This window comes from Arvicola amphibius, chromosome 15 (assembly GCF_903992535.2).
Source record: "Arvicola amphibius chromosome 15, mArvAmp1.2, whole genome shotgun sequence".
Taxonomy (NCBI): domain Eukaryota; kingdom Metazoa; phylum Chordata; class Mammalia; order Rodentia; family Cricetidae; genus Arvicola; species Arvicola amphibius.
Genome location: NC_052061.1, coordinates 13812731 through 13839111, shown reverse-complemented (window position 1 = coordinate 13839111; position 26381 = coordinate 13812731). Strand labels below are relative to the sequence as shown.

Below are 26381 nucleotides of genomic sequence, written 5' to 3'. Positions count from 1 at the left end.
TCCTTCTCTGCTACCCTCTCTCCTTTTGTGCTGTCTCTTGTGGGCTCTGTGAATACCTGCTGGCCATGGTGACCCTGTCAACACCCTTGGTATGGGTGCTGTGGTATCTGTCTTAGGAAGAGGCCAGTGCCCTTGCTTCCCTGCCTGCCAGCCTGGGGGCTAAATCTTCTGGTGCAGAGGAATTGCTTTTCCTTTACCCTCCTCCCAGCACAGAGGACAAATGTATTTCTCAAAAACCCTGTGTCCCTGAGGTCTCCAGAGAGGAAGGCTAAGAGGAGGGGAGTTTGCTTTGTGTGTCTAATGTGAGGGGGTAGGAGTGGACCTTGGTTCCACCCACCGAGCCTCATTTATTGACTTTTGTTCCTCTTTGTCAGCCAGAGCTAGGGGTAGGAGGCTGTGGCTGTGGAAGAGCTGCCTTGGGGTGTTATATGAGGAAACCAGGAGACCATACGGGCTTTATGGCTTACACTGGGCTCTGTCTCAGGAACTCGTGAATACAGATGAGGGAAACACATTCTGAGCCTTTCTTTCTCGTCTTCAGACTAGGAACTATTTTGTCTTCTCCTCTTGGACTTGTGAGAAAGGCTGATGTGTTGGTGAGAGCCTCCTGGTAGATGTCGAGATGCAGCCAGGCTCTGCCCGCTGCAAGGAGCAGTTAGTGTGCTCCTTCTAACGGTGATGTGGAGGGGCCAGTGAGAGCAGAGCCTTCGGCAGCCCAAACTGTTTCCCGCCATAGAAGTAAAAGGAAGTGGAATGTGTCCATGTTCTAGGGGCATGCTGACCAGAGTACCAATTACTGACTATGTATATGAAGGGGGTTTTTTTGTTTAATTTTAAACATTTTTATTTTATATCTATGGGCATTTTTGCCTGCATCTATGTCTGTGCACCACTTGTAAGCCTTGTGTCTGTGGAGGTGAGGAGAGGGCATTGGATCTCCTGGAACTTGGAATTCGAGACAGCTGTGAGCCACCATGTGGATGTGGAGAGTTGAAACCCAGGTCCCCTGGAAGAGCAGTCAGTGTCCTTAGCCACTAAACCACCTCCCCAGTCCATTTATATCTGTTTTAATGTATGCGTATGTTTATGCCTGCTTCTCTGTATGTGTCCCGGGTGTGTGCATTGCCCGCGGCCAGAAGAGGGGGTTGACTCTGCTGGAACCGCAGTTCCAGGCAGCAGTGAACCACCACGAGGGCGCTGAGCATTGAACCTGGGTCCTCTGCAAGGACAGCCAGTCTTCCCTGCTGAGCTGTCTTTCTAGGCCTGTGTGTGGAGCCTTAGAGTTCAGCCATGCTTTTCTCGTGACTCTTAAAATCCTGTTTTACTCAGCAGGGTGGTGGTGATGTGCCCTTTAACTCCAATAGTCATGAGGCAGAGGTAGGAAGGTTTTTTTTGTTTTGTGACTAGGTTTCACTCTGTAACAGTCGTCCTAGCTGTCCTGGAACTAGCTCTTGTAGACCAGGCTGGCCTTGAACTCACGGAGATCTGCCCGCCTCTGCTTCCCAAGTGCTGGGGTTAAAGTGCACCACCACCACCGAGTGAGATAGACAGATCTTATAAATATAAACTGGAGGCCAGCTAGAGCTACCTGGAGAGCCTGTCCTTAAAAAAAAAAATGCAAGTGTGTTTCTTATTAGTGCTTTCTTTCTTGTCCATCTGACAAGCAGTTCAGTCCTTAGGTTGTGCCCTGGCTTTAATATTAAATAAATAATATTTAATATCTAAATATCCAGAGGCGGTGGGAGCTGTGAGCTTTGTCTGACCTGACTCTGGGCACATAGCATGCCCCAGCTGCTATTCTTCACACTGAGGGACACCAGTCATTGAGGTGAATAGTTTCTGTGCTCGTGCAGTGTACTGACACTTTTGAGAGAAGCAAACACTCACAATAGTCAGGGGCTGGAGAGACGGCTTAGCTGCTAAGAGTATGCACTGCTTTTGCAGAGGACTGGGGCTCACTTCCCAACACCCATGTTAGGCTGCTCACAACTGCCTTTAACTCTTGCCCCGGGGTGGGGGGGGGGGGTGTCCTTCTGGCTTCTACAGGCACCTGTACTCAGGTGCATATTCCCACAGATAGATTCAAACACATTCATGTAAATCTTAAGAAAATAATTACTATGAATTTTATATGTTTGTGTTATTCCCAGCTTTCATGACTCATTGGATAAGGGACAGAAAGCTACAGGATTACATCAAGGGGTCCTAATGTAGTGGGGAAGTTTAAGACGACAGATTGGAGCTTGCGTGATAGCGCACACCTTTATTCTCAACACTCAGGAGGCAGTGGCAGACAGATCTCTGTAAACTTGAGGACAGTGTGGTTTACTTAGTGACTTTCGGGCCAGCCTAGGTTACATATAGAGACCCTGCCTCAAAAAACCAGAAAGAACAAAAGGGGACAGGTTGGCATGCAATCTCAAGAAGAGGATGAGCAAAAGAAAGGTTGCAGGTGCATGGCAGACAGAGGGAGCGCGTGGGTAAAGACCTTGAGGTGCAGCACGGTGTGACCCAGTGGAAGGGACCGGTTATTCAGGGTGGCAAGGCAGTCTGGCAATGGTGGTGTGCCAGTTTGTAAACTGGAACATGGGATGAGCACTCACTCAGGGAAGTGACTTCTAAGCAGAGGGGCCAGTGGTGGCTGGATACTCCAGGGTCAGTCTCCAGGATCTGCGTCGGATCCACTTAGAGCCCTGAGCTACTTTGGAGGAATAGTATCAACCCATTCTCTCAAGTTCTGTAGACTTATGAGTCAGCACCTAACTAAAGCATAGAAACCCCAGATCTAATGGGTACTGTTGTCATAAAGCATGTCTGTATCACGGGTATGGGCACTGTTGGCACAGTAGAAGCCAGGGCTTACTGCGTAATAGATGCTCAGTAAACACTGGGTGGAAAGATGGGTGGGTGGGTGAAGAGCCCAAATAAGTAGGTAAGCAGCTTGCTGAAGTTCCAGAGCCCAGAGCCGTGGGAAAGAGGCCCTACTTCAGTGTCTGCAGCCGTCTTTACCCCCAGCTAATTATACGGGTGCCACACTCATCTTGTTGAACGAGACATCTTGCCTCTAATCATTATCTTGCTTGCTGTTTCACAGGATCCTACAGCGCCAGCCAGGGTGTTAACTGCATCCGTGAGGATGTGGCAGCCTTTATCACCAGGAGAGACGGTGTGCCTGCCGACCCGGACAACATCTACCTGACCACCGGAGCTAGCGACGGTATTTCTGTATGTACACAGATGGCCCATTCTTATCCCAGTGTTCATTCGCGAGACGAACAACCTTACAAGCTAGGGCCAGGGGTTTGAACTAACTGGCCAGGAGACAGGCTCGGTGGGCAGAGTGAGTCACCCTCTGGTATCCCCGTCCCAGAAGCTTCTAGTCCCCGATAGTCTCATGACTCTGGATACAACCACAGCTTCAATTTTCCTCCAGAGGATCCACCAGCAGGCCCAACTGGTGGGGAGCTATAGGGTGTGAGGGTGGCCCCTTGGCCTCCGTTGTCAGCAGATATTGGTGTTCCTCCTCTGCTGGGCGTTGTGCTAGGTGCTGGGGAGACCTTAGGGAACCAGGTAGTGACTTGGCCTTTGCCCACACGCCGGTGTTATGACAGTCTAGCATTGACACCGCATACATAAAGGTCACCTCATGAGTCAGACCAAGTGCTGCCATGGCCGCAGCAGGAACTGGTGGAAGGCTCCTCTGAAAAAGACTAAACGATGCAGGAATGGACTGGGGAAGGTGGGAGAGGGAGCGTTTTCTTAGCTGAAGATCGGTGTATGAAAAGAACTTGGTCCGGAAAGAGGCTTAGTGTTGAGGAGATGAACTCAAGGTGGGTGAGCTCACACAGTGAGGGACAGTGACCAGAAACAGGATCTGGGAAGCAAGTAATGGCTCATTCTGTAGGATCCTAGAGATGGTGCTGGGGATTCAGGTCAGCCTAAGAAGACTAGGGAACCACTGGCACTTCAGTAAAGGGAGGGAGGCCCCACGACTCCGTCAGTATTCAGTTCAACTTGGGCCTGGCCGGAAAGAGCCAAGTAACAGGAAGTGAAGGAGCACGTAGGAGGTGAGAGAAGAGCTGGCTCAGACTGGGAGGCAGTCAGGAGGGCACAGGCATGTGGACTGGAATCGGTGGTTACATGGCTGAAGAGTCAACAATGGCATGAGGGTGGGCAGACTGGAATCCGTGGTTACGTGGCTGAACTCTGAAATTCTAGGCTTGGGGAAAGGGCTCGTGGCCTCCTGGGTTTTATTTGTTGGCTTGTTTTGTTTCTTCTTTAGTGCTGAGGATCAAACCTGGCCCTCAGTATGCTAGGCGAGTGCTAGGAACTTAGCTGCACACACCCTGGTCCTCCATTCGCTTTTGGTGTGTTTCTGGCTCCGGTTCTGTGCTAAGTGCCATTGGCTCGTGTATTCTTCCTACGTGAGCAGCTGTTAGTATCCCGTCTTATTGGGGGCCTTTGTCTCCTGAGCTCACAGGCTCTTGTTTTGATGTTGAGTGTTTGTTTCCCAAAGCCTTTCAAATAGATACGTTGATCTCCTACCTACTGGAACCACAGAGGAAGTAGGCCCAGAGAGAGCGTGGTGTCATGCCATTCTGGTGGGATTCTCGCAGCAAGGAATTGAACCTGCTCTCTGGTGGTACCATTTCAACAGTCTTCTGTTTAGAAGTCCGTCCAGCCATGTGTGGGCAACTGATGGTTATTGATAACGTAGAGTTTAAATGAGATTATCAGGGTGAGGTCAGAATAATTCTAGGGCAGGACCAGCTGGGGTACTGTTTTAGAAAGAGATTGATTGGTTGGTTGGTTGGGCTTTTGGAGACAGGATCTCACAATGTAGCCCAGGCTGTCCTCATGGTCATGCCTCAGCCACTGCTATTATTAAACATGTGTTGCTCCACACCTGTCAAGTGGCCAGTCCTTTCCTACATGTCGTACGTAAGTCAAGAGCTTTAACACATGTGTTTCTGTACTGCCTACTTCAGCTCTCGCGTTCCAGCTAAGGAAACGGAAGTGAAGCGAACTTGGTGGGGTTACACTCAAAGCAGGTAGCAGGGCCTTTGTAGATGTTACCTTTTGTTGCAGACGATCCTGAAGCTCCTGGTCTCTGGGGGCGGCAAGTCCCGGACAGGCGTGATGATACCCATCCCCCAGTACCCCCTCTACTCCGCGGTCATCTCCGAGCTGGATGCCATCCAGGTGAACTACTACCTAGACGAGGAGAACTGCTGGGCCTTGAACGTGGACGAGCTCCGGCGGGCGGTGCGGCAAGCCAAAGACCACTGTGACCCCAAAGTTCTCTGCATTATCAACCCCGGGAACCCCACAGGTCTGTGAGTCAGTCTCTTACCGCTTCCTCGGGGGCTCGGAGGGGCTGGTGTGTGGACGCTTGGCCACTGAAGAACTGAGGGACGAAGGTCCTCTCTGTGCCAGTTTCCTGATTCATTCCACATTTGCTAACAGCAATGGAGCTCGCCGCGGGCCACCTCAGGAGATGAGAAGCAGGCAGCTTTTTGCTTTTTTGCTTTCTCTCTCTTTCTTTTTTCTCTTTCTTTCTTTCTTTCTTTCTTTCTTTCTTTCTTTCTTTCTTTCTTCTTTCTTTCTTTTTCTTTTCTTTTCTTTTTTGTTTTGTTGTTGTTTGCAGGACCTGTTCTTTTTCATAGTTTACCTCCATTTGTAAAGTCTCATCTCCTCGAGGTTGTGCACACAATCGTCACCCTCCAACCCGGGGCACTCGGGGAACTGCACATTTACTTCTTGTTTTTCTCAATTGGGTTTCAGAATGCTGGTGTGTGGAGTTTGGCTGTTCCTTTGAGAAGAAAATGCCATATTAAAAACAAACAAACAAAAAAAAGCCTGTTTCTAGAAGTTGAAAAAATGCCCCAAATTTTGCATGTTTTTCTTAGACAAAAAGCATCCAGTCCTGCCTGTTTTGACCCCCAAGCTGCTGCTGGTTCATGTGGCTCCAGGGTTATTTGGATGAGAGAACAGGAACTCCCTTCTCTTTTCTTTGTTGAGCTAAGTTGGAGTGGGGCCAAAATGCATCAGAATTGATTGTGGAATCTGCTTTCTCCGAAACGTGAGCTGCTGCTTCAGTAAGCTGAAAACAACCACTTTAATTCCTGAATGCAGTCGGGGTGCACCTGGTGCCAACACTGGTGTGCATGCTCCAGTGCCTCGAAGCAGGGATGAAGAGTCCAGTCTACCAATGATGCAGTTCAGGGAAACGACACAGGACTCTGTTCTCAATCGGGCTGTAGATCAGTATCACAAAGCGAGCTTGGAAAACCTCCCAGGTCAGTCCAGACGTCAGTGTTCTTAACCCCGAGTCCTGCTTCTTCAGGACACCGGTTCCTAAACTTTGAGCTTGTTAAAGTACAGAGGGTGGACTCTGCTCACCCATATTTTAATGGCTGGGGTAGGGCTGGAGAACTGGCAGGTCCACCCAGTCCAAGATGACACTTCTGCTGATCCCAGGGCCGCATTTGTATGCTGAATCGGCTCTTGAGTCAGTTCCTTTCTGTCTGTTTCTTTGGAGACAGTGAATTCCTATCTGGCCTGTACTGGCTGTGTCATCCAGGCAGACCTCAGAGTCACAGCAGCCCCATTCCTCCACCTCTGAGTGCTGAGATTGCAGGCATAAGCCATGCGCATGTCTTCTGAGTCAGGATTTTCTGCCCCGTAAACCTTTTTACCTCCCTGTCTGGGAGGACATACCTCCACCAAAGACTTGCCTGTTGTGAGTAAAGGGACTCTGTGCATGTGTATTATTATAAGTATTTCTCTCTCTCTCTCTCTCTCTCTCTCTCTCTCTCTCTCTCTCTCTCTCTCTCTCTCTGTCTGTCTGTCTGTCTCTCCTCTCCTCTCTCTCTGTCTCTCTCTGTCTTTCTTCTCTGTCTCTCTCTGTCTCTCTCTCTCTGTCTCTCTCTCTCTCTCTCTCTCTCTCTCTCTCTCTCTCTCTCTCTCTCTCTCTCTTTTGTTTGTTTGAGGTAGGGTCTCTCTATGTAGTCTTGGCTGTCCTGGAACTAGCTCTTGTAGACCAGGCTGGCCTCGAACTTGCAGAGATCCACCTGCCTCTGCCTCCCAAGTTCTGGGTTAATACGCTACCCGCCCAACCTTATAACCCTTTTGAAGAGTGATTTATGAGTAAGCACCATCCACCCTTCTTGGAAATTAGTCAGCTGCTAGGGGAGGGGTGGCAGGAAACGGAAACTTCCCAACTATGTACCATAACCAGCTCAGCTAAAAGATGTCAAAGTAGCTTGAGAGGTTAAGCCAGGGTGCTTTGGGTTTCAAGAAAGAAACCTGGCTCAAAACTGAAAGGCCGTATGGTAGAACCTGACGTCTGGTCGTAAAGCGGGCATCTGAATCAACTTCAGTGTGGGACGCACCTCAGTTCACATCTCAGCTCTGCTGTTCTCTGAGTCGGATTCCATCTTAGAATCTGTCCTTGGGGGCCCTTCAGCAACTCCATCCCTCACTCATCAGATGCAACCTTAGAGTCCATCTTTTCCTATGATTTCACTGAAAGTCCTAGGGTAGGTACTTACTGGCCCATCTCCGAACCAGTCAAATCACTAGGACTTTGATAAGACAGATCTTTCCTTTATTCACTCAGAAGTCCTTCTTGGGCTGGCCTCGAACGTGTATCTCTCCTGCTTCAGCATACAGTGCTTGGATTAGAGGTGTGTATCTAGGCCAGGACCTTTTATCTCCTGCTACGCGGTCTTCACAAGACAGCCGTGGTATGCTGCGGAAGGGAGGAGATAAAGTCACAGATGTCCCTATCCGTTTGTAGGGAATTGCTTAGGCCCATCTTCTGGCGTGCTGCTCTTAGGGCCCAGCTTTTTGGACCTGTAAGCAAAGTTGTGTCTTATGTCTCCCCGAGCTGGGCATAGCATGGCCCCTATAAAGCCACGTAAATTATTCTCCATGACTTTTCACGTTTGTCTCTTCAGTGTCTTCATGGCTGTGCCCTAGTGATTGCCGGATTCCGGGCCCGGGGTCTTCAAGTGTGCATTGTGTCTATCAGTGGAATCCTTGCATCCCTTCAATCTCATTTCCGCCACCAGGCTGAGCCCCTTTCAAGGCTCTGCTCCTTCAGTTTCTCTTTGTGTTCCCCTTAGCATTCGGTGGACATCTGCTTGCACATTCTGACGCTCACATCTCTGCTTGCATTCCTGTAGGATGAGGTTAGGAGATCACAAGACCCACAGAGGGTTTGTCGGTAGGCTCTACCCACAAAGAGGTCAGCCCCTGTCTGCGAGAGCAATGCTGGTTCCATATAGAAACCAGGGCCGGGCACTCTGCCGGAGTCCCAAAGCCCTGAGCTCCCTGCTTATGAAGCCTGGTTGGCACTCGATGGCCAAAGAAAAGTCAGTCCCTTACTAAAGAAATTGGCTCATTGCTTAAGTAGTGGAAGGTAGAAATCCTGGCTGAATCATTTTAAGATACATTTCTGTTTTTATAGATATTCTCATATCATTCCATAGATAGGTATATAGACATTTTTTTCTTTTTAGCCAAAAGGTAACAATCTGCATGCTTGTCTGCTTTAGGATGTCTATACGTGCAGGAATAATACATGTATATATGTTCATATTTGTGATATATGCATCACACAGCAGAGATTTGCTGTACATACAATCTGTAAGCCCAATTGAGCACACCGGAAATCCCTGGTGTCCCACTCAAAACACGGAGAAACTACAAGGGAAAGCTCCACTTGCACCTTCTTGCCCTTTGCCCTCTGCTCTCGTGGTGTGCCCGTAGGCTGCCGACTTAGCCATCCTGCCGTTTGCACCCATTCTTTGACATGCATGGTGGGTGTCTTCCCTGCCGGTGTTGAGGCACGTCCTGAAGGAAGCCAAGGAGAACCGCAGTGTGCTCTCCCAGGGTCCCTAATGGGGCCAGCTCTCTGCAGTAGCCGTTGGCAGGGGACACCAGCCTGGCTCATTCGTTCGGTATTCTGCAAGTACTGCCTTGAACACTTGCCAGCTCTGAGGGTAGATGTTGAGCTGGGATGAGCCTGTCAGTTCCTTGTGGGCGTGTGCACCTGCCTTTCTGGGAAGACACCCACAGTTCTTCTTCAGTAACTCCAGCTCAGTTACCATATCAACCAATGCAGTTTTCTGCATTGCTTGCTGCTGGTGCGTAGTCAAGGAGTGGGGGGGGGGGGGAGCCGATGAAGTTAACTCCTGCTCACCGTGACATGTTCGTGCCTTTCTGTCCTCTAGAAAAGACAAACACATGTGCACACCCCAGTCGTAAGACTAACGAAAAAGTTAGGTGTGGAATACTTTTCCTTGCCCATGCCCGACTTCATTAAATTAGGCAGGAGTGGAGCCTGTAGGTGTGACTGGGGCTTGATTTCACTGCTCTGCAGAGCAACTAGGAGGGCGGTCTTCTGGGATCTCCAGGGAACTTAGGACACCCAAGTGATTTGGGTGGGAGTATTACTTGGGGACAACTTCGGTAGCAATACAACCTACATTTTGGTTTTTTTTTGGGGATTTTGTAGGCCAGGTACAAAGCAGAAAGTGCATAGAAGATGTGATTCACTTTGCCTGGGAAGAGAAGCTTTTCCTACTGGCTGATGAGGTAAGAGCAGTCCCAGAGATGGTGGGCAAGCTCAGAGAGGGAGGGGGCAAGCCTGCTCTTCTAGGGGAGGGATCCAGATCTGATTATTCTATAGCCAGAGAGAACTCTCTAGGCAGAATGATTCTGGGCAAGCAAAGATGAGGATATACATTCTTAACCTGTGAATTTGGGACACGAATTATCTCTCTGTTAACTTGGACTCTAGTTATAGTGTATACACACACACAGACACACACACACACACACACACACACACACACACACGTTCTCCATGTATACAGAGATAGGGAGAGGGAGACTGAGACTCTGCTATGTAACCCAGGCTACCCTAGAACTCACTGTGTAGCCCAGGCTGGCTTTAAACTCACAGCAACCCTGGTGCTTCAGTCTCCCAGTGCTGAGAGCTTTAAAGTTGTCAGCTTTAAAGTTGCTTTCAACTTGGAGGATGGAGAAGAAGAAGATGATGATAATGATGATGATGATGATGATGATGATGATGATGATGTCACAGGTCACAGGCTGGACCCTGGACTCAGATTATGTCTTCCAAGTCCTTTTTTCATCTCTGTGTGTCAGCCTCATACACAGACTGATTATCTTTCCAGCCTAGAAAGCATCTTTGATCCTTGTGGTTCCAGTAAGTTTATGCCTGATTGATTGAACTTGAGCCACGATTATTAAAGCAATCACTGTCACCTGGTGTTGTAATATGCAGATTGGTCAGACCCCGGCAAGGTGCAGGATGTCTGCCCTGCTCTTCCCCAACATTCACCCGGAAAGCCAGGGAGGGCCTTCCCGGAGGGAACTCCATGGGCTCCTACCTAAGTGCAGGGTGTAGCTGCCCTGTGGCAGAGACGGCCGATACCACTCCTAGTGTACAGTTATGGGCTCTCTGTAGTTCTCATCTCCTGTCTCGGTCACTCTCCAACCGCCGGCTAGCCCGTGAGGATCTCAGGTCTGTAACTGTAATTTCTTGAACCCCAGTCATGGCTCCTAGGCTCGCCCATTCTTTGTCCGCTCTGGAAGAAGGAAACCGAGGACCCACCGTGTTCCGTTGTCAGTTTATCTTCATTGCTGCATGTTTTCTGGTTAGCCGTAGTTTCTAGATACTATTTTCTCTCCTCCTTAAGCACTCCACAATATTACCACATTTAAATAGTTGTAATTAACCATGGACCTAAAAGCCTTAATTTCTAAAAGGGGAAAAAAAAAAGGCAACAGAGAGAGAGACCTCGGGATTAGGACAATGTACTAACCACCCCACTGGTCTGGGAGGAGGGCAGGGCCTCCGCCGCTGAAGGTGGAGCATGCCTGGTTTTCCCACTGGTCCCGAAAGCCAGTTTCCCTGGTTATGGAACAGGCAGGTGGTACTTGTAGGCCATGAGCGCCAGATCTAGACCCAGGGGAGAACGAAGCGCGTACGCCGTGCTCTGGCAGAAAGAGCAGAGGCGAAGACAAATGGTTCCAAACCCAGTCAGTGGCATAAAGCACCCCTGACGGAGTGTACCCCTAAAACAGAGAAAGCGGAGTGTACCCCTAAAACAGAGAAAGCGGAGGGCAGGAGACGGCTGGCACTTTGCATCCCTGGACGAGTGAACAATGCTTTAGGAGAAGAATCTGCGTGGGAGGATGGGAGTCCCTGGTGCCATCACTGACCTGATGTGCCAGACAGGCAGGCTGGAGACTGGGTATGGGAAGTAAGGAATGTCAGGGAAGCTCCTAAGCTCTTAAACTGAAGCATCCAGCCTGAGGCTTTTCCCTTGCTTGTTCTGGAAGGTTCCTTCAGGTACATTGTGGCTTATCTGGGGAAACAGCCTTGGAAGCTGGGCTGGTTGGTTTGTTCAAGGCCGGACTTTGTTGACCTACCTCTGACCGACAGATTCACGCGGTGCCTGTGCACCCCTCTTGGGTGTGGACCCTTGGCTGCTCTCGGCTGCAGCCTGCGTTTGTCCAGGCTTTCCAGGAGAACTCACTGCCCTGTCATGTGTCCCCCGCAGGTATATCAGGACAACGTGTACTCTGCCGACTGTCGCTTCCATTCCTTTAAGAAAGTGCTTTACCAGATGGGGCACGAGTACTCCAGCAACGTGGAGCTCGCGTCCTTCTACTCCACCTCCAAGGGCTACATGGGCGAGTATGTTCACCTCCCCTCCTCTGCCGCCGCCGGCGGGCCTGCAGTCCCAGCTCTGCTCCCTCCTTTCTGCTTGACCCTGTGGCCCATGGGTTGGAAAGCAGCCCCTATCCTTTGCTGCAGCTCTGAGAGTCAGGAGACGGACAGGCCGCACCCCCCTGGCAGATCTAGTGGTGTAAGAGCCGTCCTTGGGCAGGGGCTCAAGTGACCTGCAGCCATGTTCAGAGCAGACTCTGGGTAAGGGACAGACATGAAAACAGTCTCCCATAGCAGCTCTGAGCCTGGGATCTTCTGCTCTGATCCTGACAGAAGTCTGAGGGCCCGTGAAGAGAGGCGCTGGGTGGGCCCAAGCTGGGAGGTACCAAGCTCCGTGTCCAAGGCTGCCTTAGCACAGGATTGTAAGGCCAAAGGCCCAGTCTGGGGCCCATCTTTGTTTATTTGACTAGGATTTACCGAGCACCCCGAGTTTGTGACACTGTAACATACATGTAACACACATGGCCAATATGTTATTGAGGAGTGAAGAGCAAAGAGGAAGGTCACGTGGCAGGTGGAGAGATGAGGTCACAGAGGAGGTAGAAATGCCGGAAGCTGGGACTGGAGCTGCAGAAAGGGAGACATTTGGAGGAAGAACGTCCTAGGCAGAGGGAGTGGCATATGAAGACTGAAGGAATATTTTGCCTAGGTCAAGGGAACTGCCTCCTTAGATTGTTCTTGACTTAATTTGATGTAGACTAGTATGTGGATTGGGTTTCAGGGTAAGCAGCGATAACAAAATGGCCCTAAAATATAGAAGCTTCAAAGAATCCAGGAAAACAAGACTGTGCTCCTTGGGGTCATTCGAGGACCGTGGCTTGCGAGTCTGCTTCCTCAACATAGTCTCTATCTTTAGGGTGAGGACTGTCTGTATGTAGTCTCTGTCTCCTCCGGCTCCCCAGAAACAGGAAGGGAAGAAAGGAAAGTGAGCACTTGCTTTTCTTTGTAGGAAAGTGTCTTCGTCCCAGTACCTGTTTACCCACCCCCTGGCAAGAGCTCAAGCCACCGCTGCCTGCCTGGTTCTCAGGGGGTGGCGGTACAGAATCTGCCGTCCAAGCTGCATTGGCGAGGCCTTCCTGTAACTGGTGCTCCCTCTCGCCAACTCTGCAGGTGCGGCTACCGGGGGGGCTACATGGAGGTGATTAACTTGCACCCTGAGATCAAAGGGCAGCTGGTCAAGCTTCTGTCGGTTCGCCTCTGCCCGCCAGTGTCTGGACAAGCCGCCATGGACATTGTCGTGAATCCCCCCGTCCCAGGCGAGGAGTCCTTCGAGCAGTTCATCAGGGTGAGTCCGCGTGACCTAGCTGAGTCACCGCTGTTGTCGGGGTCACAGTTCCTTACCAGCCACATTTGATGGCCACAGTCTATGGGTGTCCGTGCGCTTCCAGCCCTCAAGGGTCACCCATGATGTCTCTTGGTGGCTGAACCACTCTCATGAGTTAAGTCCAAAAGTGCAACTGAGTGTGTTTAGAAGTGAGAAGAATGTTCTCTTCTCACCTGTGTGCATTGTAAGTGGGGAGGATCCCAGGAGAGCCCCATGGCTGGCAGACATTTCTCTGTCTCTCTCTCTCTCTCTCTCTCTCTCTCTCTCTCTCTCTCTCTCTCTCTCTCTCTCTCTCTCTCTCTCTCTCTCTCTCTCTCTGTGTGTGTGTGTGGGGGGGTAGAGGCTATAAGGGGGAGATTTGCTTGTTTGTTTTTTCTGACACAGGGTTTAATAGCCCTTTTTTTCCCCCACACACGCCACAAGAGGGCGCAGGAGCTCGGGACAGACGGCCAAAAGCCGCTGTTTCTCAGCCGGAAATCGAACTCCGGACCTGTGGACTTGCAGGTGCTGCGCTTAGCCGCTGAGCCATCGCTCAGCTCTAATAGCCCTGTTTTTGAGTTCACGATCCTACTGCTTCAACCTCTTAAAGGCTAGGATTCCAGGCATACACTACCACACACCCCTTCCCCCTTCCCCCTTTTTCCTCTTTCTTATAGTAAAATACAAGTAACTAAACCTTCGCTCTTTTTAAATATATGGTTCTAGCCTACTGTAGTGAATGCCTTTAATCCCAGCACTCAGGAAACAGAAGCAGAAGGGCCTCTGTGAGTTTGAGGCCAGTTTGTTCTACATAGTGAGTTCTAGGACAGCCAGAGCCACAGTGAGACCCTGTCTAAACAAACAAACAAACAGTTCAGTTTCATTAAGGAACAACATTCAGCTTGTTGTGCGGCCATCTCTCCCTTCCATCTCAAGAACTCTTCCATCATCCCCAGCTGAAATTTCAGATCCAGTAAATGCATAGCTTCCTGGAAGCCAGTGTTCTACTACGTCTCCATGAATCCCCCCCTAACATGTACATGCAGAGGTGGAATTATACAATGTTTGCTCCTCTGTGCCTGGCTTATTCCACTTGGCGCAGGGACTCAGAAGAGCAGAAGTCGCTTTGGGATTGAGGACTGGGTCGTATGTCACGGCACAGCTGTGCCACCTTTTGTTTATCCGCTCATCTTCAGGACCTACCTTTCACACAACAGTGCTTGCCGAAAGTCCGGTTGATTCCACTCCGGCTGTGGACGCTTTTCCAGCTCTGCTGACTCTGTTCTCTCTGGGTCTGTGTCCGAGTACACCACACTGACGGAGAATGCAAAGGGGCGGTCCCTGGACGACATGACGGGCTGGTGACTCGCAGAGATGTGTTTCTAGGATATTCCTTCCAGGGTCAGGTCCATTCAGATTGATGAATGAAAAAAAAATGCCTGGGGACTGGAGAGACGGCTCAACAGTTAAGAGCACTGGCTGCTCTTCCAGAGGTCCTGAGTTCAGTACCCAGAAACCGCAACCATCTGTAATGAGATCTGGCGCCCTCTTCTGACCTGCAGGCATACATGCAGACAGAACACTGTATACATAATAAATAAATAAATCTTTTTAAAAAAGAAAGAAAGAAAAGAAAAGAAAAGAAAAGAAAAGAAAAGAAAAGAAAAGAAAAAAAGGGAAAAAAATCCCAGCCGGGCAATGGTAGCACACACCTTTAATCTCAGCACTCAGGAAGCAGAGGCAGGTGGATCTCTGTGAGTTTGAGGCCAGCCTGGTCTACAAGAGCTAGTTCCAGGACAGGCTCCAAAGTTACAGAGAAACCTTGTCTCGAAAAATAAGAAAGAAAGAAAGAAAGAAAGAAAGAAAGAAAGAAAGAAAGAAAGAAAGAAAGAAAGAAAGAAAGGAGAAGAGAAGAGAAGAGAAGAGAAGAGAAGAGAAGAGAAGAGAAAAGAAAAGAAAAGAAAGGGGGGCTGGAGAGATGGCTCAGAGGTTAAGAGCACTGGCTGCTCTTCCAGAGGTCCTGAGTTCAATTCCCAGCAACCACATGGTGGCTCACAGCCATCTATAATGAGATCTGGTGCCCTCTTCTGGCATGCAAGCATACACGGAAGGAATGTTGTATGTATAATAAATAAATAAATCTTAAAAAAGAGAGAAAGAAATAAAAAGGAAAGAGAGAAAGAAAGAAAGAAAGAAAGAAAGAAAGAAAGAAAGAGAAAGAACCCTGCAGAAAGTACTGTCTATCTGTCCTGTCCACCCCCTTCCCCTTGCCCTATTTACTGTGCTGTGCACACACAGCTCATTTTCTGTCGACGAGTTCTGTTACCTATGTGTTGAGAGTACAGCCTTCCATAGCCTTACCTAGGGTTATTGATACTTGTGCTTTCTGTCCATTGTCAGGAAAAAGAATTCGTTCTTGGTAATCTGGCCAAGAAAGCGAAGCTGACAGAAGACCTGTTTAATCAAGTCCCAGGGATTCAGTGCAACCCCTTGCAAGGAGCTATGTATGCTTTTCCCCGGATCCTCATTCCTGCCAAGGCTGTGGAGGTGGCTCAGGTCAGTGGAGGGTTGGCTGTCTTCCTGGTTTTGCTTGAGCTGTCTGGGTCATGGCTGGCGTTTGCTTTGGCGAGCAGCACTGCTGGCCTTAGGGGTTCTGAACTCTGTGGGCCTCTTGGACAGATGCAGTTTACCGTGTGGCAGCTTCTTAGAGTCCCAGCAGCCGCAGAGCATGGTGGCAGTCAGGCAAGCAAGAAGCCAAACCCACGTGAGCGTCCAGCGTGGACTTCTGCAGTGCTGCTCCGTGGGCGGAGGCGTGGCTCAGCTGCTAAGACACCTGATGCTTATGGAAGGTCTGGGTCTGGCTTCAAGCACCTACATGGTGGCTCACAGCCATCCATAACTCCTGTTTTAAGGGAGCCAACACCCTCTTCTGAAGTCCAAGAATACCAGGCATGTGCACAGTACACAGTCATACATTCAGATAAAACACTCATCCACATAAATAAATTTAAAAACTGTGGAAACAAGAAGACATGCCAGCTCTGAGGGGCAGGACTCAAGTGGGCGTGATAGTGAGAGAGAGAAGCAATGAGCGCCCTCAGCGCCCCAGTCGTTGCAGTCCTGCCACTGTGAATACTCACAGTGGACACCTTGGGTTTGGGAAGGTGCCACTTCCGGTTTACTGAGTCTTCCGGGAGTTGAGAGCCTGCAGTTCCAAGTCCTCAGATGATGTTGCAGACCCCACTTAGAGGCTCAAGGTCCAAGTATTATGCTTGAAAAGAGCATCCTCATGCTACCCTGAAATTCCAGGCTACCTTGTTAGACACGGGGAATTCCTAGATACACAGAATCAGACACCCGGTGTTGGGACCCAGGACTCTCGGGGATTGTTCTATAACCTGCTGTATTTGTGGCTGTCTTCATTGCTGTGACCAAACGGCTGACAGGGTACAGTGTCAGGGAGAATGGATTGATTTGGGCTCCTGGTTTATGAAATGGCTCTCTGTGATGGAGAAGGCAGGAGTCACATGAGGCAGGGGCAGAAGCACAGGCCGCCTGCTCACATCTGGGCGGGGATCAGGGAGCAGAGGAAGGAGAAGCCAGTGCGAGCACGCATGCGCGCGCGTGTGCGTGCGTGCGTGTGTGTGTGTGTGTGTGTGTGTGTGTGTGTGCGTGTGTGTGTGTGTGTGTGTGTATGTGCGTGTGCGTGTGTGTGTGTGTGTGTGTGTCTGTCCGTCTTTGTCTGTCTGCTTGTCTTGCTCCTTATATCCTAGCCCATGGGCAAGTTGTTCACAGTCAGGGCAAGTCCTGGCGTTAGCTCCTCTGGAAAAGTGTGCTCCCCTGCTGCCCTAGGTTTCCCCCAATCCAGTCAGGTTGACTGGCTCAGCCATCACTAGCCCTGCATCATTAGCACAGTCAGCGGTAGCTCGGGGCTCATCCCCTGAAGGCCCCCACTGGGTTTAGACCCCAAGACCTTGTTTTCAGATCATTTTTATGACTTGGCACACAGGTATCTGCAGTCGGTGTCTGTTTGGCAGTTCCTGGGATGGGGACAAGAAATACTGGAACCCTTGAATGAAGATCGGGAGGGCCCTCAGATGTCTGGGCCCCAGAACCATCTTCCTGACGTGACCTGATATCCTGCCTCATTTTGTAGGCAGGATGGGGAAAGGAAGGGCTCAGGCACAGAAAAGAGGGCCTGGCATTCTGCATTCTGGTTCTTTTTTTTTTTTTAATTTATTTTTATTTTATTGGCGTTTTGCCTGTGTGTATGTATGTATGAGGGTGTTGAATCTGGAGTTACAGACAGTCATGAGCTGCCATGTGGGTCCTGGGAATTGAACCTGGATCCCTGGAAAGAGCAGTCAGTGCTCTTAATGGCTGAGCCATCTCTCCAGCCCCCTGCATTCTGGTTCTATCTGGCTTTGATCACCACCTCATGGGGTCTTGATTGCCCAGGTGGGACCGCACGATGTAGCTCAGGCTGGCGCTGAATTCAAGTCATTCTTGTTGAAGATTCTCAAGTGCTGGGATTATAGGTGTGAACCAAAACCAGCTCTGGCTCTGTTTTTGGATTTAATGTGTGCGGGTCTAGTGTAGAGCCAGACATGAGTCTCAAGTTCCGTCCTCCTCCCGCAGGCCCATAAGATGGCCCCAGACATGTTTTACTGCATGAAGCTCCTGGAGGAGACCGGCATCTGTGTCGTGCCCGGCAGTGGCTTTGGGCAGCGAGAAGGCACCTACCACTTCAGGTAAAATATCTTCTGTGGAGGCGGGCGGTGTTGGTCCCTGGCTTGTCCTGCTTTAGAGACTGAGGGGTCTGAGCTTCCCACCGTGGCAAGCTGAGACCCTGTCGGAGAGAAGGAAAAGGGGACACTGCACAGCGGTCTCCTGAGTGTTCCTGGGCTGTTCTCTCTGCTGCCTCCTGTCCCTTTCACATTCTGTGCTTCTGGATGCGCGGAGCAAAGCCTGTGCGTTAGTTAGGTTTCTGTTACTGTTGTCAGCCCTATGATGAAAAGCAACTCGGGGAGGAAGGTGTTTATTTAACGTACAGGTTACAGTTCACAGTCAGGGAGAGCCAGTACTGGGACCTGGAGGCGGGACCTGGAGGCAGGATCACAGAGGAGCCCTGCTCACTGGCTTGCTTTCCACAGCTCGCTCAGCCTGCTTTCTTATATAATCCAGGACATCTGCCCGGGCGTGGCACTGCCAGTGCCTGGCTGGGCCCTTCCACATCAATCATCAGGCCAGTCTGATAGAGTTATTTTCTCAAGTAAAGTGAAATAACACTAGCTTGTGTCAAGTTGGCAGAAGCAACCAGGACAGCCTGGAGCTGGGCAGGTGCGCTGTAGCCCCTTGGCTGCACCATGGCCGTGACACTACCCTAGGCCCCAAAGGCTGCTAAGGCACCACGCTGACACCGAAGTAGCTCCACATTCTGAGAGGCTGTTCACAGCCATGCCTGGTCCAGCCCTGGATAGACATGAACACAGATTCCCAGAGCTGTTCGGCAAGTGTTCCTCCCCAAGGCCAGCTCCGTTCAGAATCCGATCATTTCTTCACCGCCCCTGTGGCACTGTATCTTGTAGCAGATGCTAAAAAAGGAAATGTCATGAGCGGCTGGCATCTGGAGCCAAGTCTATGCTTAGTCAAAGGACACGGGTTGTGCCCTAAGAGGGACAGACTACCTGACCCTTTTACCTTTGGTCAGGGCCTCTGCTGTGATTTAAGATCCACCCGAAATGTAGAGCTGAGATTGCGGTGTAGCTCGGCGGTCGGTTATATGGCAAGTGTGAGTCCCGGGTTCCATGCCCTGCGTGCCACCCAAAGTGCTGTTGAACTGGGAAGCCTGTTGTCAGGACCAGAGGGAGAGCTGGGGAAGAGCTGGGTTGCTGTGGCAACTGGAGATGTCTGTGAAGTGAAAGCTGAGATGTGAGGCTGGCTGGCTTCCTGTCAGAAGCCGGATTCTGGAACACACACACACACCCAAAGAGTCAAATGTTTAATTTCTGGAGAAGGGAAAAAAAAGAGTAAGAGTCATTTGCCTAGAAACCCTGAATCCAGTCTCTAGCACCACAAAATGGGGGAGGGGGTCATATTCTAGAAAGTTCTATACTAGTCAGAATGTGGTGCCCTAGCTGGATGTGGTGGTACCTGCCTGTAATACAAGCACGTTAAGATGCTGAGGCAGAAGAATTACTGCAACCTCAAGGCCAGCCTGAGCAGCAGGGTGAATTCCAGAACAGCCAGTCCCATATAAAACCTTGTTTTATAAAAGAGGAAGAAAATGTTGGGAGGGGGGCGGTGAAGAGGCTGAGGCAGGTAGATCTCTGAGTTCAAAGTCAGTCTGGCCTACATAGCAAGTTCTAAGGACAGCCAGGGCTACATACAGAGACCCACTCTTAACAACAAAACTCAACAAGCAAAGCAAAAGCACTGGCCTTCTGCAGTAATGAAAGATACATTTTGGTGAGTTAATCCAGTTTATTGCTTGAGTAGACAGGTCTCACTGTAGTGAAAATGCCTGTGTACAAAGCCACTATGGAGGTATATGTCTATATTCCCAGCTTCCTGGAGGCTGAGGCTCGGGGCTTCATGGCTTGTCTGGACAGCATGTGAGAATGGGAAGAAGGCCTAGGGGAGACAGTAGTTTCACAAATGAGAGGCTCTCTCTAAATCCGACAAGGTGGGGCCCTGTGTCCGCACAGGGACCTCCCAACCTCGTCTTCACTCAGCAGTGCAAGGAGTGTTGTTGTTCATCCTATGAACAGCCCGGCTGATGGTGCTCTCTTCCCTGACAGAATGACAATTCTCCCTCCCGTGGAGAAACTGAAGACCGTGCTCCATAAGGTGAAAGATTTTCACCTCAAGTTCCTGGAGAAATACGCATGAGGACGCCTCAGGCGCCAGAGGGTCTCGGTCCCGATCCCACCCAGGCCTTCCTCTTGGACTCTGCCTCAGATCTCATGCAGGCCGTCAGCCCGGTTCATCATCATGTTTCCCAGGAGACTTTCTTTGTGCCTTGAGCAAACAGTGATTTTGCAATGTCTCGCAGGCCCTGTTGTTTTTTTTAAATGCAGCCAAAGTAGAGTCAACTTGCTCGGCAGATGTGGCTGGGATTCTCCGAATCACCTATCCTTCCTGTGTTCGGAAAGTTCCTTTGGGTTTTGAACAGCCAGGGTACATTGAAATGAGAGCATTCTTACCTACAGAAACAAGCGGGTGTTGGGAATGTGTGACTTTTACACGGTGAGGACCGGAAGCCCAGAAATCAACAGTGAGATCCCTTAGCAGCGCGGAAACATACGTTTTGAACAGTAAGCCTGCAAGTCCGGCAAGCACCCAGAGAAAACGTGTCATTCTGGTCTGGATATAGACAGCTCCTCACAGACCAGAATACTGAAGTCAGTAGTGGCACGGGGTCACATCAGATTCCAGGCTAGATTGTACTGAACACAGCATTGGCAGGGGCCATGACCTTGGTTAGAGGTCCTGAGGGGAAGTGGGGGAAAACAGGCTGCAAGTTGAGCTGGGTCTTCTGAGCCGCACGGCAGGTGCAGGATGACTCAGCACCCTGAGCTCTGCGCATGCTTTTGCTGAGACCTTGGTATAAAGGGAAGGTCTCCTGGGCTGCAGGGACACCAGGGAGAGCCCTGAAATATCTTGGTGACGTGAGGATCCATACCACTGGTTACCTGGGGACAGTTTTCTCTCAAGGGCCTGTCTGAGCCTTTGTACCGATTGCCCTCTGCTGGTGGCAGTAGAAATCAGCAAAGGCTGAGAAGTGCCCTACATTAGGAGGAGGTGGATCTTTTTAAAAATCTGACAGCGCAGCCCCTGCAGGTCTTCTGTTTCAAACTAAATTTGGCTCATTCTGTGACTGTAATTGATGACAGTGCCCGCTACACCAACTGCCAGGAAGGGGTGTGCAGTCTGAGTCAGCAAACTTCTCCTACAGCAGTTTCCTGCCTCCTTCCCCATCCGTGGACAGTGTCCCACGTCATCAGCCATCCCTCATGTCACGGAGTAGCCGCCACCAAGCAGGCATAGTCCTTAAATACCGGACCTGAGTGGAGCCAGGTGCATGCCAAGGAGACGGTGCTACAGGGAGCAGCAGGCCAGGTTTTCCTCCCCAACATCCCTTGGCCGTCTTCCATCTTCATGAGAAGTGAGGGAAGCCACCACCAGCTCAGGGGCCCACGTACCCAGCGAGTCTGGGGGAACGCAGGAGCTAAAGAGAGCGATGCGCACGGCTGTGGGGTCCTGTGCTGTGATTCCACATTGGGTCTGTGCAGGGGGGCGCAGTTTTTAAAAGAGCTTCAAGCTGCTAACACGAGATTACTGTGAAGGAAGCAGCCACGGTCTTATCAAAATGAATGTTCTGGAACTTTCCTTAAAAAGTTGAAAAGGTAGCGTGTATGCTTGCTAGGCATATACATTCTGAGATATCTCAGTGAATGGTTAACTAGAAGCTAGTCTATTTTTTATATTTTTGTAACAATTGCTTTTTTCATGGTTGGGGGGGGGTGGTGGTAGGGTTAGTATTTATAGTCCTAACAAGTCCAATAATTTTTATAAGTCTCTTCAGATTATAAATAATCCTCCAAATTTTGCAATGTTTACATGTTTTTAAAAAAAAGATGATAAATATGCTAAGTTTGCTTTTTAAATAAAAGCTTAGGTGTTCTAAGAGATTAATAATGTCAGGTAGGAATACTGGTTGTGGCAGCTTGGGTTTTCTACAGATTCTTCTCCCACGCCTTTTCTCTCTCAGCGTCACTGAAGACAGTTGTTTGTCGTCTGGGGTTTCCCTTGGGAGTCTACTCCTGAGGTTGCTGTTCCTCCAGAGGTGTGGGTGGGTGGTGCTGTGGAAGCCTGGGCCAGGCTGGACCTGGGTCAGTGACACGCAAAGACATTGTTTGCATTGGGTGCAAGGGCAGGGGCAGACCTGCCTGTTCTCGGCTGTTTCTCGTCTCAGTTCTTCCGGCCTCCCTGACAGAGGTCCTTGGAAATAGCTGTGCTGGGAAGTTCTGAACAATAAACTATGTGCCCAGAATGGTGACTGTTTAGCTCTGTCAATTAATTCTAAAAGTTGAATGGGGACGAGTGGGATTCAAGTGATATGCTTTTCTCCCAGTACTGAGGGGCAGAGGCAGGCTGGGTGTCTGTGACTTTGAGTCCTGTCTGACCTATATAGTAAGACTCTGTCTTGAAACAAAATAAAAACAAATAGTAAGTGAATAGGTGAGTGGCTGTCACTAGCTTAATTTGTTCTTGATCAGCAAATCTGTGTAAACACCCCAAACTTCAACCAACAGCTTCTGGTTAGGATTTGGCCCTAAAGACAGAAGTTGCTGAGCTAGGGAAGCTTCAGGCCTCTTTGTGTTTTTGCTTTGAATCAAGGTCTGGCTGCCTAGCATAATACTACTGCTATGTACCCTGGCTGACTTCAGACTCACTGTACACCGACGATGACCTTGTGTGTGTCCCCTCCACTTTCTAAGTGAAGGCCTGCACCACCGTCCCCTGCTCTAACAAGACATTAAAACGAACATGGACTTGGGCTTCTGCTGGCAGTGAAGTGAGACGTGACAGAGCCCGGTAGTGGTGGCGCTGGCCTTTAATCCCAGCACTGGGGGGTGGGGGAGCCCAGAGGCAGGCAGATCTTTGAGTTTGAGGCCAGCCTGGTCTGCAGAGCAAGTTCAAGGACAACCAGAGCCACACAGACAAACCCTTTGCTGAAAACACACACAAACACACGTTACCTTGTATCTCTCTCATGCCTGATTTTAACAAGTTGGTTTTTTTTTCCAAATTACTTAAAAGTAAGTTTTAGACATTATTGACTATTATCCCTAGATAAAAGTGAATGTGTATCTCCCCACCCCCACCCTCAGTTTTGTTTTTTTTAGAGGTAGTGTGTAAGGCTGGATTGAATTCACCATGTATCCTCCTGCTTCAAGGTCACCTTGCACTATGACACTAATAAGTTCATTGTGCATCCTTTAAAAGGACATTGCTTATTTGTTTGAGAAGGGCCTTGTTATGTAGGCCTGGCTGGTTTGGAACACGCTATATAGACAGTGATCTGCCTCCCAACTGTTAAGATTAATGGTGTTCACCACCTCACCCTGTGTTTATGTGTGGGATTCTTTTTTTGTGGTTGTTTGTTTGTTTGTTTGTTTGTTTGTTTGAGACAGAGTCTCACTATGTAGTCCTGGCTGTCCTGGAACTTGCTGTGTAGGCCAGGCTGGCCTCGAACTCACTGAGATCTGCCTGCTTCTGCCTCCCGAGTGTTGGGATTAAGGATTAAAGACACGTTTTCATGACTTTAATGCTATTATCACATCTAACAAAATTAACAAACTATATTGTGCATAAACCAGGTTATTGTCAGATTTTTATGAGTTATTTTTTTCACTTTTTTAGTGTGTACATGTATGTGCCTATGTCACAGTACATACACATGGGAAGGTTAAGAACAATTTTTGGGAGTGGGTTCTTTCCTTTTTCCATGTGGGTTCCAGGGACCGAGCTCAGATCATCGGGCTTGGCAGCAAGGACCTTTGTCCAATGAGCCATCGTGCCAGCCCCGTCGCTGTCTAACGCTACACAACCAGGGCCGGCCCCAGCTTTGTTTCTGCTCTGACAGAAGGACAGCTGTAACTGTAGACACACGGCCACCTCCCAGTTCTCTTAACTAAAAATTAAGCTCAAAGACAAATATTTACAGAGCCCTTTTTCCACATGTGTGGTAAGGCTGTTTGTCTGAAAACAATGGAAGCTTAACTGATAGGAACAACAACAAAGACTTCATTGGCTCTTAAAATCAGGAAACCAAGAGAATACCTGGTGGCACAGACCTGTCCTCCGGAAGGTGAGGCAGGAGGATTGACAGGCACTCGATGATGGACTATACTAGAGTAAACCCCATCTCAGTATTTTTAAAACAACAAAGAGGGACAAGAGAGATGACTCAGCAGAAAAAAGCATGTGCTGCTCTTCCAGAGAACCAGATTCAGTTCCTAGCATCCATGCAGCTAGCTCACAACTGCTGCAACGCCAGCTCCGAGGCCTGCGTGTCACGGGTCGTCCTCTGTGGGCACCTGCACTCTTGTGCACATGCTCATAGTTTTTAAAACTGAACTTTAAAAAGCCATATTGGGTGCATTAATAAATTTTTCCATCACTAACATCATGTCATAGAACAGTACGTTCTCTAGTAATCTGCTGTGTATTGATGGGTAGGGATGCCAGAGCCAACCCCTTTGTTTCTAATGTAGCAATTCTAACTTTGCATGGCCCAAATGCAGAGCACTCACGACAGGTTCTTAGTGCCACTGGGCACCCAGGAATGCTGCTAAACAGGCGCCCCCTCCCTGCATACATTCTTTACTATGGAAAATTGGTATTTCCCCTTCACGTCCCAAATCTTTCTGGTTAACTACCCACTTGCCCTGGTGTGTAGTACGGAGCACTGAATCCAGAGCCTTGCGCGTACTCCCTAAGCCTCGGTTCTGTGGACATGTTGGCAGTGTTACTATCAAGTCCTGCCGTTTAGGAGAAAATGGCTCTCCCTCAAGATTCCCAGTTGAGTATGTGACCAGTCCTGGCTAATCAATGTACCCTGGCAAACTGACCATAGTGATTAGCTCAGGATGACATGTAACGCACACAAGATCAGTAAGAGCCCCAGTCAAGATTTATCTTGGAAGTATAGAGAGTTGCTGTTCTCCTTGGGGTTGCTGGCATGGCTCTTTGGATGATGTTGAAATACAGGGCCTTTGGAATTTGGACTTGAACTGGAATTTCCTCTTCACCATTGATCAAGTGACCTACCTTTTCCCCTTCTAAACATTTATTTTATATTTTACGTGTGTGTTTGCCTGTGTGTATAATGAGTGTACCAAATGTGCACAGTGCCTGCAGCATCCAGAAGAGGACATCAGATCTCCTGGACCTGGAGGTACAGATGTTGGTGAGCCACCATGTGTGTGCTGGGAACTGAACCCAGGTCCTCTACAAGAGTAGCAAGTGCTCTCAACTACTAAGCCATCTCTCCAGCCTCCTTTTGGAAATTTCTTAATCTCTGAGATGTGGCTTTGTTGCTTATAAACAAAATCAAAATCCTTACTTTATAGGTTGCTGTCAGTTTCCAATGAAAGAGCATGTATAGGACTGGAGAGATGGCTCAGAGGTTAAGAGCACTGACTGCTCTTCCAAAGGTCCTGAGTTCAATTCCCAGCAACCACATGGTGGCTCACAACCATCTGTAATGAGGTCTGGTGCCCTCTTCTGGCCTGCAGTCATACACACAGACAGAATATTGTATACATAATAAATAAATAAATATTTTTTTAAAAAAAAGAGCACGTATAAACACTAAATGCTGAGCTTGGTATGTATAAGTCATTCTATATGCGGTGCCTGTTGGACAGGGTTCACACAAGCCTGTTAGCCCACAGTACTATTGTGCACTTATGAATTTACCTTTTCACGGTCAGTGTGTGTACAAATGAAGTATCTCTGGCGGGGGAGGGGGCGTAGCCTGGGGTTTGATGAGAAAAACTTTTTCAGACATTTGGTCCCACTGACAGAAAACATAGTGCAGCTTCTGGCCAATGGGGCATAGTCCCTACCTATCTCTATGCAGAAAGACCTGAGCTATTGGGCAAGCCTGCATGGGAGATGTTTTGTGCTAGGCCTGCCAGGCAGGATGACGTTGTTTGTCAAGGGATGGAAAACCTAGATAGTCAATTACAAGATAGCGCTAATTCTCTGGACTGAGTATTTATAAGGTTGTGGTCTCTTCTACCAGAAGTAGGCAAACTTTTTCCTAAATGGATCAAGATAGTAAATAGTCTACAGAGAGAGAATAGGGTGATAGATGATTTGGAACTTAAATGTCCCCCAAAATGCCGTGCATTCAAGCTTGGTCACCAGTCTGTGGCACTCTGAAGATACGGTGGACCTTGTCGGAGGTGGGCTCTAATGGAAGAATGTGTGACGTGGAGGTGCACCCAGGACGCGATGTTGGCTTCCTAGTCCTCTTCTTGCTGTGTGTGCTCCCACCGTCGTGAGCTGTGTAAGCAGAGCCCAGAGGAGACACTGACCCTTTAAAGCCCACCAGATTCGGACTCTGAAGACACGGGCAGGGCACGAGCAGAATATTTACCAGAATGTGACATGAACGGCTCCATCTTCGATCTTCACTGGATCCTGCTCCATCTTTGATCTTCACTGGATCCTGCTCCCCTCTGGAGCCCCGTGAACCGGGCCTCTGTTATCTTCATTTCATTTAGTCTCCAG

At 49.4% G+C, this 26381-nt stretch overlaps 1 protein-coding gene across 1 annotated transcript in view; it reads left to right on the top strand.

Moving 5' to 3' along the window:
- The window catches only part of Gpt2 (glutamic--pyruvic transaminase 2), a 41818-nt gene extending 19690 nt beyond the window's left edge, over positions 1–22128 (top strand). The window contains exons 7-12 of the mRNA XM_038313143.2: positions 9524–9603; positions 11601–11737; positions 12881–13055; positions 15474–15629; positions 17712–17824; positions 19874–22128. Of these exons, the coding sequence (XP_038169071.1) occupies positions 9524–9603; positions 11601–11737; positions 12881–13055; positions 15474–15629; positions 17712–17824; positions 19874–19964 (752 nt within the window). The 3' untranslated portion in view covers positions 19965–22128. The remainder of the gene's footprint in view (positions 1–9523; positions 9604–11600; positions 11738–12880; positions 13056–15473; positions 15630–17711; positions 17825–19873) is intronic.
- Positions 22129–26381: the final 4253 nt, after the last annotated feature.